Below are 15,635 nucleotides of genomic sequence, written 5' to 3'. Positions count from 1 at the left end.
ATTGGGTGAAGGCGGGGTACACCCTGGACAGGACACCAGACTATCACAAGGCTGACACAGAGAGACAGACAACCATTCACGCTCACATTCACACCTACAGGACTTTAAGAGTCAACAATGAACCTAACCTGCATGTCTTTGGACTGCGGGAGGAAACCTGAGTACCCGGAGAAACCCCACGCTAACACAGGGAGAACATGCAAACTTGCTCTAAGGCGAAAGTGCTAACTACTGCACCGACTCAATAGATAAATGATATAAAAAGAAATAAATAAAGTAGGGCTGTCAAAGTTAATGCGAGAATAATGCATTAACGGCAATTTGTTTTAACGCCACTAATTTCTTTAAATTAGATAAAAAATTTGCAATTAATTTGTGATTAATCGCGGTTAACTATGGACATACATGCGCTTAAATATTTGAATCGATTGACAGCCCTACTATAAAGAAAATAGTAGTAAAGAGTAGATAATTAATGGAATTAATACAAAGATAAATAAAAGCAAATTAAAACAAAAATAACAATTTATGTCACATTTGATCAGTTAATTAATGCCTGTATTTATTTGTAATATTATTTTGGTATATTTAATAGCATTATTAATTAATTTATTGAGTCATTTATTTTTTATTATTATTATGACAGATTCCATCCTCCATAGTCATCTCTCCAATGCCAATTACTTTACTGTACAGTATCATGCTTTAAAAAGGGGATCCTGTATTTGCCGTTTAGGTTTGTCAGGTAGCTATAATGTGAAAGACTGTGAGGTTATTTCTGCCTCCAGAGTAGGTCCGCCTCAGAGAGATGTTCTAACCATCTGAGGAGACTCTGTGTTTGTCTCGTCCTGTCAATGTGTGTTTAATCATCTCTCATCCCTTGTTGCTCACCTGTGATGATGACTTGCAGATGACCCCATCAGTCCTAGCACTGACCTACAGGCCTGCTATGTACCAGCCCACTCTGTTGTGTCCAGTTCCCAGGCCTCCACTATGGCCTCCCCCACTACCACCTCTGTCTCCCCCACCCTGTCCTCCGTCTCCCCCTTTGTCCGACTACGTGCTCAGGACTTCAGTGAGTCTCACTCGCCCACTCTAAAATACTGAAAGGCTTCACAAAGGGCTAGACCAATATATACAGTATGTTTCTCCAGTATGTCTGAGCTGACATTGCCAAAACATCACTGCCAATGTTCTTGAATCAAAATGACAAGCAGTTATGTAACGCTTTTATTTTGGCACACTGATATATTTGTCTAGCCTCAGACTCATCTTAAAGAAGTACAGTGACATTTACAAGAAGAAGAATTCCCTAGAATGGATCAGTTGATAAGGAAATACTCAAAGACACTATGTGTGGAATTTGAAAATCTCTGACTTTGGCACACATGAGACATGGGAGGAGCTGCTCGTTCCACAAGCACTCATTCAAACCACTGTTTGATTGTTTTCTTGAGATCCACGCATGTCTTTTCATCAGTTTGGTAGTGCAGATGTCTGTAAAATACTACTACGCACCAGTCAGTGGTGCAAATTCAGAATGCTTTGTTGTTGTTGTTGTTGTTGGGAGCCATAGCAGTCCAAAAGTGAAATGACTTTAAAGTGAATGTATTATTAAAGGGCCAGTGTGTAGGATTTCGGGGGATCTCTAAGCAGAAATGGAATATAATATTCATAACTATGAATATATTCATTAGTGTATAATGCTGTTAATTTCGTTAACAAAAACTATGACAAAATATGTTCATCAACGACCTTTTTTTTCCACGACTAAGATGAGACAATGACGAGACGGCACCTGATATCAAACATGCAATATTGTTGACGAAAAAAGGCGAGACTAAAATGTAGTTTAAAAACATAAAATGCTGTATGCTGTTAGCATCGTAGGCTAAAACGTATCCAAAACTGGGAACTAAAGATCCAAATGTCATTGTATTCCTTTAATTTGTAGTACATATGTTTAACCCCTAACACCTGGCTAATGTTACAGTCACAGTGTGAAACAACAAATCACTTCAATCACTCATCTTTTTGTCATTTCACAAGTCCTACTTGTCTCCTCCTCCTCGTCCTCCTCTTTCCCTCTCTCTGACTTGTCTTTTCTCTCTTCAGGCAGTATTAAAGGCCGCCGCTCCTCTTACTTGCTGGCCATCACCACTGAGAGATCAAAGTCCTGTGACGAGGGTCTCAACACCTTCAGGGAAGAAGGCCGCGTCTTCTCGTAAGTACTCAGAGGACACTTTAAAAGCTGCATTATTTACTAAAATGGGTCTATATAGTCCCAGAAATGATTGTACCAGTAGCCTATACAGTATGCACCCCAAAACTTCAATGACAAACATCATTTAAAGGGGCCTTTAACAAGTTATTTATCGTCATGTGCTAGCATGGCAATGTTTACCATGGATTCCTTAGATTTTCTAGTTTCATATGATATCTGTACCTTCACTGTAGCACTACAACTGAACCTGCTACAACCTCTGATAGACAGTAAAGTCAGCTGGGATCGCCCACAATCCCGCAGGTCTCAGGGTTAAATATGTATGTAATTTGTTGGTGATAACTTGATAGCATTGTGCTCTCTGTTCCACAGCAAACTACCAAAAAGAGTCAAGAGCTTTTTCACTGACGGGGTGAGTGTTCAACACAGTTGTGTGTTTTTTTTATATTTCAATTTTATTCATTTTCCAGCAACCAATCAAACACGGTCTCATCTGCAGCCCATAATAACCCTATATATTATGTTTTAGTCTCTGGAGAGCCTGCGAGCCCAGGAGGAGGCGCGGTCCAAACGCCACTCCACCTCCGAACTGGGAACCATCACCTTTAGCGATGTTCGCAAGGAGGGCTGGCTGCACTACAAACAGATCCTCACAGAGAAGGGAAAGGTACGACACACTGCTTGTACACACAGTCCCTTCCTTAAACCCCGCCCCCCCTTACTAAGTTACTGTTACTGCACCTGTCACGCTTTCCATTCGACTAGAGCACATATGCATCTTACTATCATAATAGTGACTGGTTTACCACTTAAAAAAATCATAGTAGTTTTTTTAAGACAGAAGTAGTCGAAAGCAGGTTTCTCATCTCCAGTCAGCAGCTGTCGATTTTACCGGCTGAACTGTCCCAGCAGCTTTAAAGGTCCCATATTATGGAAAAGTGAGATTTTCATGTTTTTTTTATTATAAAAGCAGGCTTAAGTCCTATATAAACACTTTGAAAGTATCGAAACACTCAATCCACAGGGAAATACACACAGCCCTATTCAGAAACTCTGCATTTGAAACAAGCTGTCAGGATTTCTGCCCATTCGTGATGTCACGAATATACAATATTTAGACCCTTGACACAATTTTAAACGTAAAAATTCTAAATGTGTCCCAGTTTATTCCTGGTTGCAGTGTATGTGAATGTCATCAGCTGACAGGAAGTACACATGGACCCAAGCTGTTGCCTAGCAACGCAATTCTGTTGCAATTCCGTCAAAATGCGCTAAAACTGAGCGTTTCAGACAGAGGGTGAATACAGGTATATTCAGATGGACAGTATGAGGAAAATAAAGACTTTTTTGAACATTACAGCATGTAAACATGTTCTAGTAGAAACACAAAATACAAGTATGAACCTGAAAATGAGCATGATATGGGACCTTTAACTCTCATCCTACCAACCTATTTAAGAGATCCCAAGAATAAACTACTGTAAGAAACTACCATCATAGAAAAATTATAACTTTTTCTTCTCAAAACATTCTTAGTAGGGCTGTCAATTGATTACAATATATAATCGCAAATTAATCACACATTTTTAATTTGTTCAAAATGTACCTTAAAGGGAGATTTGTCAAATATCAAGTGTATCGATATTTTCTTACACCCCTAATGCACACTGCTGGATGTGGAGAAATTCAGTGTTGATAGGCCTGCCATAGCTAGTTACGGTTGCTAAGCTACGATGGGACGAGTGATGTTTCTATATTTCCTCATTGTAGAAAGTAGGAGGCGGCATGCGGCCGTGGAAACGCGTCTTCTCCGTGTTCCGTTCCCATTCGCTCTTCCTCTACAAGGACAAGCGAGAGGCCGTCCTTCACGGGGCTGGTGCGGGGACCAGCCAGGAAGAACACCCTCCAATCAGCATCCGCGGCTGCCTGATCGACATCGCCTACAGCGAAACCAAGCGCAAGCACACCTTGAGGCTGACCACGCAGGACTTCTGCGAGTACCTGCTTCAGGCCGAGGACAGGGACGACATGCTGGCCTGGATCAGGGTCATCAGGGAGAACAGCAAGACCGACAACGAGGTTAGATCTTCATACCAAAATTAATCCGATGGAATTCGCACAAAAACGCGCACATAACTGAACTCATCTGTAACCTCCATTTGCTCTAGGAGATTGGTTTCTCAAGACAAGCTCTCATCAACAAGAAGCTGAATGACTACAGAAAACACAGGTCAGCACGCTGGATTATATTTAGCAGAAAGCCTTTGCTTGTTCTCTACTGTCCCTTATCCTTTGTGTAATTAGGAGTCACTGCAGCTCTGGGCTGTAAGCCTGTCACAGACAATCACTCTGAATGCAAGTTTCCAAAAACCAAGAATAAAAGGACATCCTTTTTTTTTTTGTTTTACATAAATGAGGAATTTTTACAAAGGTATTAAGACCTGAAAGACCTTCTTATTAACTGAAATCTCTATAAATCTCATCTTCAAAAAATTGCTTTTAATCACAACTGATTTAATTTTATTTGTATTATTACTTTATATTCAACTGTATTCATCTCTGTGACTCGGTGCAGTCTGACAGGTAGTAAGCCCGACTCCTCTCCCAGAGCCCACCGTATGATGCCTCCCTTCCTCCTGGCGAAGACTGACAACACCTCAGTGAACCGAGCCTCCAGAACCGGTAGGTACCTGTGTTCACCAGTATACAACAGAATGATAGCAGATCTTTAGCATTCAGCCATGCTAGCAGAGTGGCTCTAAGGATGGCACACAATACTCAGGTTTCCAGACGGAAACATCTCAACAAATATTTAGAGGATGTCCATGAAATTTTAGGCAGACTTCAAGATCCACAGAGGACGAAGTCTACGGACTTTGGTGATCTTCTTGATTTTCTTCTAGTACCACCAGTACTTTGTTTTATGACCAAGTACCTGCAAAACTAATGTCATTCCCATCAGCTGTGCTTTGTGTTTGTGTTAGTTCGTTAAGTGAACTCACACCTATTTAAGGTCACAATTTTCATTAGTCAAATAGTTTGGTGTACAAGGCATTTTGAACATTAACAGTTTAAGCAGTGAGTCTTGATATGAAATATAGTGATTAGAGCAGTGGTCCCAACCTTTTTCATTTTCTATCATTGAGTAAACTGACGACCCCTAACTAAGTGACATATTTTATGGATATTTCATATTATATTCAATGCAAAAAAATAACAGTACAGAACAACTGATAAACTGTACAATTAACCAAAACAGTGAACGCAATAATTGCAGGAAGTTTGTGTAAAAATGAGTGAATTTGATGAATTTTGAGCAGATTATTTCCTGTGAATATCACATCAGAGATGAGTTTTACTGTCATTTTTAGGGACTTTTAATACAATTTTCTGTATTGTGTATTATTATTATTTTTTAACAACAATACATAATTAATAGGCTTCTTTTTTGAGAAATTCAGTGTTTTCTTCTCTCTGACGCTTGGCTCTTTGGTTGTGTAACCTGCGTACTTTTTTAATGCAGGATGAGGTTGTTTAACAGAGAGAAAAGGCTCTGCGGGTCTTCAGGTCTTCATCCTGTTTATGTCTTAAACTAAAAGAGTACTCAGAGAGCGCAGACCTCCGCCAAGGCAGGTTTCATGTACGCTTGAATATCTGACATTGGCCAGTTTGTGATATTAAACTGTCGATGTTCTTTGTCCGATACCAAGGTTATTATAGTTCACTGAAACTGAAGCTAAAATGAAAATAAGCAGTGAAAAATATTTTTAGTAAACTGAAACTAAATAAAAACTAAACTGAAACTGTATTGTCTGGGTAAAAAACGAATAACAATAAAATAAAAATGAACGTAATGCACTTCAGTTTTAGTTTTTTAACTCTAATATATCACTACTGAAAAAAGGAGACAGCATGAATTTCCATCAGCTCTTGTAACGTTGAACCACAGAAATTGAACAGACTGTAATTTTTATGTATACAGCAACATATTTCTGAGACATTATAGCTGACCCTAACAAAAACTAACTAAAACTACTGTAAAAATAAAGCTAAATATATAATGCACTCTGAAAACTAACTAAAATTAAATAAAACCTAATTAAAAATTCAAAAGTATTATAACCCTGGTCCATACCAAGTTATTTTTCCACGTGGATATAAATACCATATATAAATATGTGACCATGTGTGTGTGTGTGTGTGTGTGTACACACAGATGACAACAAGGCGCTGTGGGGCATCAACATCATGAAGAAGGCCAAGAAGACGGGCAGTCCGAAGGCTTTTGGCGTGCGACTGGAGGACTGTCAGCCTGCTGTCAACAATAAAGTAAGTAAGCCTTCTGGGGTTTAGGATGAGAAAATGAACAACAACACCAACAACATGATTCACAGCATAAAAATAACAGGAATTCTACTTCTGTCTAAAAATACTCATGTAGACAAAACACGAACCACACAGTTGATACTTAACATTTCAGAAATATTGAATGAAGAAGTGGAACAGAGGTCAAAGTGGACTCTTTATTCATTTATTCAAACTGTGTAATTTTGAACTTTGAACTTTGTGTCGGAAGCAGAAAAAATTAAAGAGACAGGCACTAAAACGGAGCGTTTCAGACAGAGAGTGAATACAGGTATATTCAGACAGACAGGATGAGAAAAATTATGAACATGATGTAGTAGAAACCCACAATACAAGTATGAACCTGAAAATGAGCATGATATGTCCCCTTTAAAATGTTAGAATGCAGTGGGGAGAATCCTCATCTCCCTGTTTTAATCAAAATGCATCCGATTGGTTCGACTTGTATCCGGTTGGATCAGTTAAAGTAGAATTTACAACGACACAGAGCGATGTGAATATATGAGAAATGTTAACAGAAGCAGGAGTTAATCACAGTAACTGTATCGATCTAAACATTTTTGTAGAATGATGGGGGAGTTGAAGTAATTTACTACTTAATCTTTGCCTCTTTCTCATTTTCTTTCACCACCCCTTTTATTGCTCCATCCCTCTATTCCTATTCAATCTAATCCATCTACTTCCACCTCTTCCTCCTTCTCTTTCACCACACTTCCATCTTCCTGTTTCCCTTCAATTTTCCGTTTATTTTTTTCTCCGTGCCTCCCTCTCTCCCTCCCATCTCTTCAGTTTGTCCCTCTGATTGTGGAGATGTGCTGCGGTGTGGTGGAGGAGACGGGTTTGGATTACACCGGTATCTACCGGGTGCCGGGGAACAACGCCATGGTGTCGAACCTGCAGGAGCATCTCAACAAGGGCCTGGACATCAACACTGCTGAGGAGGTGTGCAGGATACACACTGTCTACATCGTGCAGGATTTTAAGAATCATTTAGTTAGATTATGTGTGTTATTGTTTTAATGCTGCACTAGAAATACTAAACCTTCACCCTTTGTGTCTCCACAGAGATGGCAGGACCTGAATGTAATCAGCAGCCTGCTCAAATCGTTCTTCCGAAAGCTCCCCGAGCCGCTGTTTACTGACGGTGCGTCCGGTCATCTGTTTATTGTGAAGTGTAGCATAATGAATGCATATAATGTAGAATAAAAAAGCAGATTCTTTTTCCAGTTTGGATCCAAATAATTATATTTTCAAAAATATTTCTGCCTGTTGTTTGCATGTGAAAATGATACGATTACATGCTGAAATATTTAAGTTTTTGCAATATAGCCCTTTCAATGAGCCATGTTTCCATTCACATACTTTTATTAGGGCTGTCAATCAATTCAAATATTTAATGATGATTGTCCATAGTTAATCGCATATTAATCAGACATCTTTCATCTGTACAAAATGTACCTTAAAGGGAGATTTGTCAAGTACTTAATACTCTTATCAACATGGGAGTGAGCAAATAAGCTGCTTTATGTACATTTATGTATATATTTATTATTAGAAATCTGTTAACATCACAAAACATGCTTTTGTGTTTTCCCATTTCTTTTAGTGTGTTATTAAATTTTTTGTGTATGTAAAAGAACTCCAAACTGCCTGAAACGCCTTGCTTGAAGTCCCGCCTTTTCTTCTGTAATGTGGTGATGTCACCAAGTAACACATTTGCATAATACCTGCCTAGCGGCTAGTTTGGCGCAACCTCAAACAAAGCTAGTTAGAGCGGAGCTGGAGTGCAGTCCGAAGAGTTTGGTTCGGTTGACCAATCACAACAGAGTGGGCCAGCTGACCAATCAGAGCACACTGGGCTTTTTGAGAGGGTGGGGCAGGAGCTCAAACAGGGCCTTTCAGACAGAGGGTGAAAAGAGGTGCTGCAGCACAGCCGGTATGAGAAAAGTAAAGTGTTTTTTGAATATTAAAGCATGTAAACATGTTCTACTAGAAACCCAAAATACAAATATGCACCTTGAAAATAACCATAATAGGTCCTCTTTAAAATTCGTTTGACAATTGAATGGAAACACAGCTATTGTATGTTAGTCAAACGCCTTCTCTGTCTACAGACAAATACAACGATTTCATTGATGCCAACCGGATAGAAGACGCAGAGGACAGACTGAAGACCATGAAGAAACTGGTATGTGTCAAAGGGCAGCAGAATGTGGAGCAATGAGTATGTTTGACATAGATTCTCTCAATTTCACTTTAAAATCTAATCAACCTTCGTATCTTCTTCTTTGCGACATGCATCTTTATCCAGCTCCATGACCTCCCAGATTACTATCATCACACCCTTAAGTACCTGGTGGGTCACCTCAAGAAGGTGGCCGATCACGCTGAAAAGAATAAGGTAACCTAACCGCCTCGAATTAGCATTTAGATTTTTTTGGAGCCAGACGTTATCATAACTTTGATCTAATTTCCAGATGGAGCCGAGGAACCTGGCTCTGGTGTTCGGTCCCACTCTGGTGAGGACGTCGGAGGACAATATGACCGACATGGTCACCCACATGCCTGACCGCTACAAAATAGTGGAGACACTGATCCTGCACGTAAGAACCAACGGTTGCTTCCTCCAATGCAAGAAATACTGCACCATTCTTTACTAGTTATTGTGTTAACATCAGTGACACTGTGTTGTGTTACTTCAACAGCACGACTGGTTCTTCATTAACGGAGAGTTTGATAAGGAAGAGAAGGTACGTCAGACCACAGCAGCGGCTTTGTTAGTGCAAAGAGCAGAGCATGTCGTGAATGCAGGGATTGTTTGTACTCAGATGTCCTCATTTGTACTTTGCACTTTCATTTTGGGTATGGTGGTGTATTTCTGGATGTGTGTGTGTGTGTGTGTGTGCACGTGTGTGTGTGTGTGTGTGTGTGTGTGTGTGTGTGTGTGTGTGTGCAGGCCCCAGCGGATAAGCGGGACATGCAGCCTGTGCCCAACATTGACCATCTGCTGTCCAACATCGGCAGGGCGGGCATGCCAGGGGAGGCATCAGGTTAGGACGTGTCATAATCTAATATGTTACTCTGTCATAGGGACACATGTTCACTATGAGTGGATACAATTTATCTGTCTGATTAGTTTGTCCATAATTATGAAGAGGGTGGACTGAAGTTTTGAATTGCCAAAATGAAAAAAAATGGGCACATTTGTCCTAGGGAGCACCCCTTTATTTAGATATATTTATACTGTCTACAGTGTATATATATAAATATATAAATAAATAAAAAAAATAAAAAAATATATATATACGTATATATATATATATATATATATATATATATATATATATATATACATACTATAGTATAGTATATATATATATATATATATATATATACATACTATACTATAGTATGTATATATATATATATATACGTATATATGTATAGTATATATATATATATATATATATATATATACATACTATATTATAGTATGTATATATATATATATACGTATATATATATATATATATATATATATATAAATAAATGTCTATGTATATGAAATCATCAAGATTCACAAAATCTTTTCATTGCAACATTTTGGTAAAAGTAAATATAGAAATAGCTATCTGTGACTTTTCATAAGTGACCAGGTCCATATACATGTATCAACATTTTTTAGTAAGAATAATAAATAACATGTATCACAACCATACAGGTAAATTCATCCAACATCCAAATATCATAACCGTCATAGATATTTTAAATGCCACTCCCTAATGAGAATCTCCAGCCCTAATATAAAACTTCTACTTCTCTCTTTTTATTATTATATGATATATGATTGTGTACTCTGCCTACATGCAGCGTATTGTTCCCTCCCCATTTTTCCAGCCTGCGCTGAATCAATTCCTAATCAGGGGAGGTTATTTAAGAGCATGTGAGTCTCAGATCTGTTTGACTCTGATGAAGACGCACCAGAAACGTTAGTCTTTGATCAAGTTGATTACCTTAAATCCGTGTGCTCCAGTGTGCTTTGGAGCTGGTCTCTGATGTCTCTCCTGTTACAAGATTGCCCTATTCTGTGAGCACCAAACAGGTCTACTAAATCCTTGTGAAACGGTTGAAGCGTGTGAAACCTCCCTTCTTCAGCTCAGTGTCTTTCCTCCCCAGTAGATCTCTGTACTTCTCCACCTGTTATTTCTCTACCTGTGTATATACTCATGATGTTTCCTACTTTTTCTCAATTTCTCCTTCTTGTCCGGATCTTTCTGCACTCTCTTTCTCTAGCTGAGACAGTGGATCAGCCTCTTCGGTAGGAACAGGTCTTCCTCTGTGTGTGTTTGTGTTTGGTGTTTTTTATTGCACTTGGATTCATTTGCCCGTTCATTTTCTTTCAGTCAATCTTGGTTTCCCACCAATGTACCATCATTCCTCTGTCTTGCTGATAGGGCTGTAACGGTTTGTTTTATTCGTGGCGAACCGTCGCGGTACAGGGGTCACGGTCTGGTGCACGCAGAGTACTCGGTACGTAGATTGACGCACGTAACAAGATTGACGTGCGAGTCAGCACAAATGAAACGCCGGAGCTGGAAGACCGGCCTGCGAGTTCCCGGTCAGCTACAACAGCAACAGAGAGAGAGAGTTGTGTATAAGATGAGAACGGTGTGTTTCATGTCAGCTGGTATTGGCCTTGTCACATGTTGCACATTATGGGAATATTCAGGTAGACGTCAACAGTGGAAACAGCTGATCAGGGTCGTGTCTAGAAGGGAAACTTTTGCGAGATTGTTAAGGGTAGGCATTGACCTTGAATAGTTAAAGTTAGGATAGGTCATTGGCCATCGAGTCTTGCGAGTTTTTGCAGATCTCAGATCAGATTTCACAATTTGCGGACTACCGCTGATCAGTGATATGAGTTACGCCGCTACGTCAGAACTCATTCGGTAAAGGCGTTTCCATATCCCATTTAGCGCATCGACTCTTTTTTGACAAACCACACATCAAGTGAGCGGAAAACCTTTTTTGTGGAAGTTTTATTGAGTTTTGTCATTTCCATTGAGCTTTTCTAATCCGATACTTCAAAACGCGTGAATAGAAACACGGCTATTGACACTTGCACTGCAAAAGAAAAGAAACATATCTTTATGCATTTGGTTTTTCTTCTACTGTACCGAACTTGCACCAAACCGTGACTCCTAAACCCGGGTATGAACCGAACTGTGACTTCTGTGTACCGTTACACCCCTACTTGCTGACGTTAAAGGTGAACTCTAGCTATTTTTGCTTCTTAAAGTAATAGCAGAGAGAGCTGCTGGCTTGATTTTAAAGACGAATCCTCCGATAATGGCTAGAGTTCTCTTGACCGATTGCAGTGTGTGTTGTGATTAGGCAGATATCACACCTTTGCACCACTCCTAACACCATCTACCACCGCTTGTCCAGTGATGACATGGTTTCTAATCCATATCTTTTCCTTTCTAATAGATTCCACCACCAGCGATTCTCTTAAGTCAAAGGTAAGCAAGAAATGTCTTACTTGTACCTTAATTCTGGGAATTAGGATCATGGATTCTTGAGTGACCATGACATTTTGAACCTTCCAGCTTTCTTCGCTCACCAAGAAGGACCTGAACGCCAGGGACTTCCTGCCCATGTCCATCATCTCTGCTGTGACCCGCAAACGTAAAAAATGCCTCAGCACCCACCTGCAGGACGACAGCAGCGCCGACGAGGACTCCGAGCACGAGCCGGTCAAAACCAGCAACTACGGGGGAGGAGAAGGAGGGGGAGGGGAGGAGGAGGAAGAGGATAGAGGAGAGGAAGAGGCCGTTAAGGGAGAACATACCGTTCCTAAAAAAGAAAAAAGGGATGGAAGGGAAACTGGGGTGAAAGCTAGAGAGACCACTGAGGGACAAGATTCATTGGCTGGGGAGCAAGAGGCTGAAAAGGACGTTGGGAACGGAACAGGCAGCGGTGCGAATCATTTCGAAAAGGAGAGCAGGCGAAGGAAGACCTTGCCGGGAACCACGCCGCAACCTCGTCCAAACAGTTTCCACGGCTCACACCATCAGATCCATGCCACATACCCAAGACCCCCAGCGGTGTCTAATCCTTCCCATTTGAGGCCTCACAATCCGGCCAGAGGACACCCCATAGTCCCTTTCTGGATCTGCCCCACCAGGCCTCCCACCCTCTACCAGGCCTCCAGCTTTTACGGGACCCAGCAGAACCCAGACTGGAACCAGTCAGCGCCAGTCCGCTACAGGAAGACGAGAGGTGGGAGGACAAGGGCGGTTTCCATGAATCTGGACCTTGAGCTGGGCAGGAGCGAGGATGTCAGAGTCAGAGGACGGAGAGCAGAGAGGGTGGAGGTGATCAGAGTCATTGAGGGAACGCCAGGTCAGCGCGGATGTGTTGGGGTTCCTCAGGGATCAGTTGTAGGTCCTGGGTCAATTCAGCAAATAGATCCCCTCCCTCGCCTTGCCCAGGAGTCTCTCCCCTCCTCTTCCTCGGGATGGATCGATCAGACCTCCCCAGGATCTCACACAGTGGTCCTGAGGAGATCGGCCCTGGACCCTCGGGACAAGACGAGAGCGTGGCGTCGTCACACGGTGGTAGTTTAACCTCACCGTTTTCATCTACTAACGCAGTACCAAGCACTTACTCACAAACACTAGATCGACCTGTGTCGCTGCTTCTAAAGCCAAGTGTCCGTTATGTCGCTTTAGGGATCTCCGTTGTCTCAAGATTATTCCCTCTTTGGCTTTTCATTGGCACTGAAGTTGGAGACGTGATTCCGTGGTTAAAGGAGTTCTTTGACATTGTGTGCAGCTGTAGAGTTTCATTCCAAAATGAGAGATCCTCCATTTGAAAAAAATGCGAAACTCACTCGGAAATTAACATACAAATTCTACGATTCAACTACTTTTGAAGCTATTCATCTTTAATCCTTTACTTATAATATACCTGTAGATGTAATTATCCATGTCATTATATATGTTAGAAAAGAACATTCGGGCTGAACACGGAAAATTGAGATCCTGGTATTTCCGGGAAATTCTCAACAAAATCTGATGAATTTTTTTTCAGGAAAAATACCTGTGGGGATCCTGTGATGTTCACATACTACGCTTCCACACATCTAGATATAGTCCGACCTTGAACTGCCGTTATTAACCAGAAAGTGGCACGGTGAAGTTCATCCATGAGTCCTTGTGAAAATAAGTGGTGCTCGAAGTTTGGCGAGATGGTGTGTACTCGCAAGGGCTAGTTGATTTACTGCAGCTGACAAGCTAACATGCTAACACGCTTTCACGACATAGCATCAGGCGAATTTTGTCGCTCGAGTTGAAATATTGCCACTCCCGCGAATACACGAATTTCGCATCGCGTCATTTACGTCTATTCGCCTCTTTGCATTGACTTACGTAATCGCGCCGCACTAAAAGTTCGCTTCGCTCTTGGTGTAAACAAGTAGTAATAAACTACAGTAGCTTCCACTGTTCTGGATTTCCCTCCAGCTCTCCATTCCCTCAAAGGTCAGCACTGTTAAGACGGTTTGCTATCGGTCAGCGGTGCAAATTCAAGTATAGAAGTTTCAGGTATTTACTTCACCCCCCCATCGATCACAACAATTCCATTGAAATGAATCGATTTTGCTGCACATTTCTTTTTATGTCGGTATGACCGGACCTTTATGGCAGTATAACTGGATACACCTGGAGGTTTTTTTTTCATGCTAATATGACAATTCACTGTGTGTATTCAGCTGTGTGGCAAAATCTATATTTTTTTAGATTAAGTGAACGAAGCAGAGTGCAAAATCTGTAAGTGAAAATGATGCCATAATCCGTCACGCAGACCTCAATATCAAAAAAAGAGAAGTACGGAAAAGTAAAAGGCTTTGAACGCAACTAAATGTCCAAGAACAATGTTCCTGTTCCTTAAACCAGTGGTTCCCAAACTTCTTCACGTCAAGGACCACTAAATTGACACAAATTAGACCCCATTTTTTAACATTTTTGCTTTTAGATATTTTATTACAGAAACTGCATGAAACCCGTGAATAAAACAGTCATCAGTCTGTCATTGTGTTAGTTATGGATGGAGTTATAGTGAAAATAAATGATTCTCCTTTTTGCTTTTATTCCTCCTGTGGGTCCCCCGGATCCCACGTTGAAAACCACTGCCTTAAACCACCAAGACAACAAGCTGAAATAGCTGCATGTGAGGGATTTTCTTTTCAAGTTTTTGATATATTGATATATTCCCGGGAAGTAATCCTTTCTAAAATGACAAGAAAACCTTCCCCCCCTAATGAACATCCATTAACCATGTGATTATAGGCGTCTTTCAAACCATTCTGATGAAGTTGTTTGTAGACAATAGAGTGCTGCAGGGATGATGTGTATTTTTGTCGGCCAACCAGGAAGTTAGCATCGCCCTGGATTCCCGCGACAAAAAAGCCAATTTCTGATACTTACACGTTTTGTTCAGCAAGATAATATCCACAAATGAACACCACTTTTATGATTTTTGAAGCGTGGACACAATCGCCAGAAGTAAAAAGCTAACGTTAGGCTATAAACAAACTACACCACGGTCGCATGAGCGTGAGTATACACAACGAGGCTGTAAAGGAGGACGAGTCGACGTGATGACGTTTAGTAGTTAGAAACCGCCTTTTTTAAGACACGTAAAGGCTTCAAAATTCACGAGTGGGATATTTACTTTTGACATATTTTATGTTGTAAAACAAAACGTTAAAATCTCTTACGCTTGTGTTAACCACGGACCTTATTTCAGGCCTCTAACTAAAAAAAAACTTGACTTCCAGACGAGGGAACTGGAAGTGCTAAAATGCGAACTCATTTCCAGGTTTCCCTGTAGCACTCTATTGGAAACAATCTGTAAAAATGTGTGCATTGTTTTACAAGCGCTATTCTTGATACAACCACTAGGCTGTGCCAAAGTAAGGAGTTTTCAAATCCTACGCATACGGCCTTTAACATATTATTTTTAAAATAGTGTTTTGGAATGA

General features: G+C 40.7%; 1 protein-coding gene across 9 annotated transcripts in view; it reads left to right on the top strand.

The window, feature by feature from the left end:
• Positions 1-15,143, top strand: part of LOC119479107 (rho GTPase-activating protein 23-like) — a 69,294-nt gene extending 54,151 nt beyond the window's left edge. For 6 of the 9 annotated variants that reach the window (XM_037754351.1, XM_037754349.1, XM_037754346.1 and 3 more), the window contains exons 8-24: positions 911-1,075; positions 2,116-2,224; positions 2,597-2,636; positions 2,754-2,891; positions 3,995-4,303; positions 4,393-4,454; positions 4,800-4,906; positions 6,441-6,553; positions 7,379-7,531; positions 7,655-7,733; positions 8,704-8,777; positions 8,901-8,990; positions 9,067-9,192; positions 9,295-9,339; positions 9,546-9,639; positions 12,080-12,111; positions 12,199-15,143. In XM_037754351.1, the coding sequence (XP_037610279.1) occupies positions 911-1,075; positions 2,116-2,224; positions 2,597-2,636; positions 2,754-2,891; positions 3,995-4,303; positions 4,393-4,454; positions 4,800-4,906; positions 6,441-6,553; positions 7,379-7,531; positions 7,655-7,733; positions 8,704-8,777; positions 8,901-8,990; positions 9,067-9,192; positions 9,295-9,339; positions 9,546-9,639; positions 12,080-12,111; positions 12,199-13,218 (2,756 nt within the window). In that variant the 3' untranslated portion in view covers positions 13,219-15,143. The remainder of the gene's footprint in view (positions 1-910; positions 1,076-2,115; positions 2,225-2,596; positions 2,637-2,753; positions 2,892-3,994; positions 4,304-4,392; positions 4,455-4,799; positions 4,907-6,440; positions 6,554-7,378; positions 7,532-7,654; positions 7,734-8,703; positions 8,778-8,900; positions 8,991-9,066; positions 9,193-9,294; positions 9,340-9,545; positions 9,640-12,079; positions 12,112-12,198) is intronic. The other 3 variants (XM_037754350.1, XM_037754348.1, XM_037754344.1) reach the window with 2 other exon arrangements.
• The last annotated feature ends 492 nt before the right edge of the window (positions 15,144-15,635 follow it).

This window comes from Sebastes umbrosus, chromosome 20, assembly GCF_015220745.1.
Source record: "Sebastes umbrosus isolate fSebUmb1 chromosome 20, fSebUmb1.pri, whole genome shotgun sequence".
In the NCBI taxonomy this organism is placed as follows: domain Eukaryota; kingdom Metazoa; phylum Chordata; class Actinopteri; order Perciformes; family Sebastidae; genus Sebastes; species Sebastes umbrosus.
This window is presented reverse-complemented; position numbering and strand designations above follow the sequence as displayed.